This window comes from Gadus morhua, chromosome 21 (assembly GCF_902167405.1).
Source record: "Gadus morhua chromosome 21, gadMor3.0, whole genome shotgun sequence".
NCBI lineage: Eukaryota > Metazoa > Chordata > Actinopteri > Gadiformes > Gadidae > Gadus > Gadus morhua.
In genome coordinates this window covers 9757427-9762426 of record NC_044068.1, presented here as the reverse complement: position 1 = coordinate 9762426, position 5000 = coordinate 9757427, and the positions used below count along the sequence as shown (strand labels likewise).

Genomic DNA, 5000 nt, shown 5'->3' with positions numbered 1-5000 from the left:
GTGTGTGTGTGTGTGTGTGTGTGTGTGTGTGCGTGTGTGTGTGTGCGTGTGTGTGTGTGTGGGTGTCCTTCTGAAAACGTCCTTGGGCAGGGCAGGGAGCTCCCACCTACATACAGCAGGGTGTACACACACAGCCAGCAAGCAACAAGAAAAAAATAAACGTTCCTGTAGGGATTTAGCAATGTCTTCATTTTTGCAAGGTTTCAAGGTTGCAGTGAGTCACACTGAAAGACACTAGAACAGCAGACCCACGTTAGCCCATGCTGTGGTTTCAGCACTGGACAGCTCCCGGAGAACCCGACCGGTCAATCACAATGGAGCTAACAAGAGCATAGCAAAGCTTATGTGAGTGTTTTATTTGGATTTCAGATTAACATCATCGCTACCACATGTGTAATTGCAGATTCCCGTGCTGGAGAAAGCTCTTAATTACAGTTAAGCCTGAAACCTTTTCTTAATTCTGCCTCAATAAGTGTCTGGGGCCTGCTGGATGTAAAATGTCATGCATAACAGAAAGCCATGACGGAAAAGAAACTACCTGAACAGAGAGCCAGGGAATGTGAAATGAGCACGCTTCCCTTTCCCCCCTCTGGCGTTGGGTCTGAGTTTTGAAGGGCTTTTCTAACTTTCTTGTGGGCTGATTAAGTGGTTCCTGCTCGCTCCCACGCTCACTGTTGCGCTGGCGAAATGAAATAGTCTATCTTCGCTGCTCACAGACCTTGATGTACATGACTGGATGTGGCTGTGTGTGACAAAGTGTGTGTGTGTGTGTGTTTGTGTGTGTGTGTGTGTGTGTGTGTGTGTGTGTGTGTGTGTGTGTGTGTGTGTGTGTGTGTGTGTGTGTGTGTGTGTGTGTGTGTGTGTGTGTGCGTGTGTTAGTGCATGTGTGAGTGAATGACTTTGTGCATGTACGTGTGTGTGTGTGTGTGTGTGTGTGTGTGTGTGTGTGTGTGTGTGTGTGTGTGTGTGTGTGTGTGTGTGTGTGTGTGTGTGTGTGTGTCTCCAGGTTAGGGTGGGTGTGTGCGGCGCATATACGTACATCGATGAAAACTCTGAGCTCAAGAAGAAGACAACAGCAATGACACAGTGTAAAACAGCTAGAAAATAAATTGATTTCATGAGGATTTCAGGAGAAACCAAAATGAGGGGGGGAATGGAGTTCTGCCCAGTCTGGTGCCACTCAAGTTAAGCGAAGCTAAGTGCACAACAAATAGTCTGCCTGGTCTTTCAAACATGCCTAATTTAATAAAAAAAAAGGGAGTAAAGACTTGTGTATTCAAAGTGTTTCATTAATAAAAAGGCTTTAGACATTCCATATTTCTAGATTGCTGCACACTAGGCTCTGTAATTATACGTCTACTTTTGGACCTCAACCATATCCGATCATGCTGACCAATTTGGCTCCAACAGCATTACACACTAATGGCTAGAATTACTTGAATTACACTTTGCCTTGTTTTGTTTCTTTCAAACCAAACCTGGTGATTTTAAAGGAGACATATAATGGTGTTTTCCCAACGGGTAAACATAGTATTTGAGTTCCAGAAAACATGTTTTTGAAGCTGTTTGCTGGAAATTTTAGGAAGAATTTCCAGCAAACAGCGGAGTACACCCGCCGGTGCAGCAGGAAAGCTTCGGCAGCAGTTCAGCTCCCGGAGTACACCACCGGAGCTGCCGGACTGCACCGCATCCCAAAGAAAGGGATTGTACTCTTGGAGCTAAACTGCCGGTCTGCAGCCAAGTTCCCCCCGCCGGAGCTGCTCGTCTGCTGGTCCACAAAATCGTAGCTATGCTCTGATTGGAGGGGAGTGGGGAAGTGGGAGGTAATATTCAACTGTGCCCCCTTCTTATGTAGGAGGGGGCGCCAAAACTGACTCGCTCGTTTGGTAACTGTAGGCGGGGTATATATCTCTCTCAAAAATCATGCACAGACTTTCTTCAAAGTTTGTATGTGCGGGAGCACCAGAGACCCAAAACAACACCCCAAATCCCAGGAAAGGTGTTGTCTTCATAATATGTCCCCTTTAAGTTGCATTATGTCTGGAGTGCATTTTTTAACCATCCAATCAGGAGCTTTCTGTTATACTTCACTTCTAAATGTTGATTTCGTTCAGCACAATCCTTATTTTTTCACTTAAAGGGACATGGCATTGGTGCCATCGCCTCCCATCTGAACTGGTGTGTGTTAAGCCACTCCAGACAGCAATTAGGATCAAAGCCTGTTTAAATAAACTTGACTTTGTATTTTGTAACAATGATCATATCTAGCAGTGCACAAATTTACACCATTCACACAATTAACCCAACGTGTAGTACATTTGGAGATAGGATATCCCAATGAATAAATGACAGCTTACTACACCAATGCAATCATATCATATACCCTCACTCTTGGCCAGATGATCTCTTGCATAGGCTATTGGAACTTATGGAGCTAGCGGCCACCTCGGTTCTAACTACTAGCTCAGGGCTGCATTCAGTTCTCCAACCCAGCTATACAAGATGTAACCAAGATAGCCGCTAGGTGAATAAGGCTAATTATCGTCGTGTCCACTCCGAGGCTGCAGGCCCTACGTTTTTGAGAAGAAAAAATATTTCTAGGCTTGTTAATGAATGTCCTCCAAAACCGCCTGGTCGCCTTGCTGGCTGAACTGAGCCTCTGCATACGGAGGGGGGCGGGGGTAAGTTCATTTCCACATTCAGCTACCCCAGGCTGCTACATTTTAGAACCAAGATGGTCCCTTGCTGAATAAAGAGAATCTTTCTATTTTATTCCATGGCTAGATCTCAGGTCACTTAACGGGGCCACCATATTTGACAACCAGGTGTGATACTGATCACCAGTACATGCCATTTCAAAACCTATCCTCCAGTGACATCACACAGGGGGGAGGCTCCACCCACATGTGTGATGGACAGATCAGACCAGCCAACCAGTGGGTATGTTCCCCTTGGTTGGCTTGTAAAATAGGGGACCTTTAATACGGAGGCATTTACAAGTGAAAAATCGATGGAGCTGTACAGGAGTAAATATACTTTATAATAAACTGAGATGACTGCAGCCCGTCAACATGACAGCCTACAGGTACACGGAATAAACAAATCCCATAAAGGCACTCGGAATGGACTCGGACATTCAAGGAAATGGATGATGCACCAGAAAGCACTTAGTGAGGCAGAATAGGGCTAGCCCTGTGGAAAACTGCATCTTGTTTCTGTAAGAATAGAACATAATAATAATAATAATATGCTAATAATCGGCAATTAACAATAGAAAAGGAGAAGAATAAGAATAATTGTGCATTTGTGGGCATACAACGTTTGTGCTTCCTGAACTGCTTGGACTGCATAAGACAGCTGTAAAACAATCGATTTGAATGACTTTGTGAGAAGGTAATGCCAGCTAGAGGTGGCGGATCTCTCACTCTCCACATGATTTGGAAACAAAAGAAAGGAAACCGAAAGCCCTCCACCCCTGGATTTCTATCCAATCAATGGTGTTTTGGAGGCAAAGTCCCGTTTGAAATGTTTGTGTCAACATTTTGATTGCACGACGGCCGCGTTTGATTGGTTGACATGAGAAACTGCGTCTGGTGTGAACAGCGTGCATGCAGCCACGAGAGGAAGCAGGGTTACATCTCCACTGTCATGTCAGACAGCAGACACAAATTGGCTCGCGCAGTGTTTCATGTGCAGCCGTGCGGACATAGACTGTGCGTCTCACCATCATCAAGCCAGCCGTTCTTAAAGCTTAGGACGTCAATTGCTGATGACATCATGTCTGTGTGTGTGTGTGTGTGTGTGTGTGTGTGTGTGTGTGTGTGTGTGTGTGTGTGTGTGTGTGTGTGTGTGTGTGTGTGTGTGTGTGCGTGCGTGCGTGCGTGCGTGCGTGTGCGTGCGTACGTGTGCGTGCGTGCGTGTGTGTGTGTTGGGGGGAGTGGGGGGCTCGTTTTTCAGACGCTCGAACCGTGAAAAACAGATGCTGGTCTGGCCTGCAGTTGCAGAGTGTGGAGTATCGACGAGGGCGGGAGGGAGGGAGGGAGGGTGGGGGAAAGGAGGGAGGGAGGGAGGGATGGAGGGGAGGGCGAACTGTCGCGTCCGAATCCTCGCATGCCCTGTGAACGTGTCACCTGCGTCCTCTCTCTCTCTCTCTCTCTCTCTCTCTCTCTCTCTCTCTCTCTCTCTCTCTCTCTCTCTCTCTCTCTCTCTCTCTCTCTCTCTCTCTCTCTCTCTCTCTCTCTCTCTCTCTCCACGCACCACCACCCCCCCCCTTCTTTTTTGTTTTCTGTTTCACATAAACACACACACCAGATAGATCTATCTTCCACCATTTCATTATATTTGCGCAATGGCGCACTGTTATGAAATAATTGCAGCGGTGCAATTGAACAGCTGTTGCATTGTCTTCCTTCGACCAACACACTCACAGACATGCCGAAGACTGCAACTGATGCTTTGGAAATGCACAGTGGTTTTAGGAATATACGATTGTGTGTGTGTGTGTGGGGGGGGGCACAGAAAGTGGCATGACGTGTTGTTTTTCCCCTCTGAAGAGAAGGTTATACCAGGTGACGAACGAGAGAGAGAGAGAGAGAGAGAGAGAGAGAGAGAGAGAGAGAGAGAGAGAGAGAGAGAGAGAGAGAGAGAGAGAGAGAGAGAGAGAGAGAGAGAGAGAGAGAGAGAGAGAGAGAGAGAGAGAGAGAGAGAGAGAGAAGTTAATGTGCATGAAGATGGTGGAGCTGCAATGACATCGCTCGGGGCGCTGTCATCTCTTGTTGTTCTTTTCAACACCGGGTTTCACCAACTCATCGCGGTGGGTGCGTACGGGCTTACCTCCACACTTGTCCCATCTGAAAGATGTGGATGAAGCTCTGCCAGACCCAGACGGAGAGAAGGCAGCAGCGGTCCCTCTGGAGACTTGCCGTGGCCCGCCGGCTCAGCCCCTCCACGGAGCCCAGTCCCCCGCCCGTGTAATCCTGCACGAACCACCTGAAGCTCAG

At 47.4% G+C, this 5000-nt stretch overlaps 1 protein-coding gene across 1 annotated transcript in view; it reads right to left on the bottom strand.

Annotated features, from left to right (window-relative positions):
* xkr6b (XK, Kell blood group complex subunit-related family, member 6b) overlaps positions 1-5000 on the bottom strand; it is a 46024-nt gene that overhangs the window by 40348 nt on the left and 676 nt on the right. Inside the window, exon 1 of the mRNA XM_030344470.1 lies at positions 4834-5000. This exon is cut by the window's right edge and continues 676 nt beyond it. Within this exon, the coding sequence (XP_030200330.1) occupies positions 4834-5000 (167 nt within the window). The remainder of the gene's footprint in view (positions 1-4833) is intronic.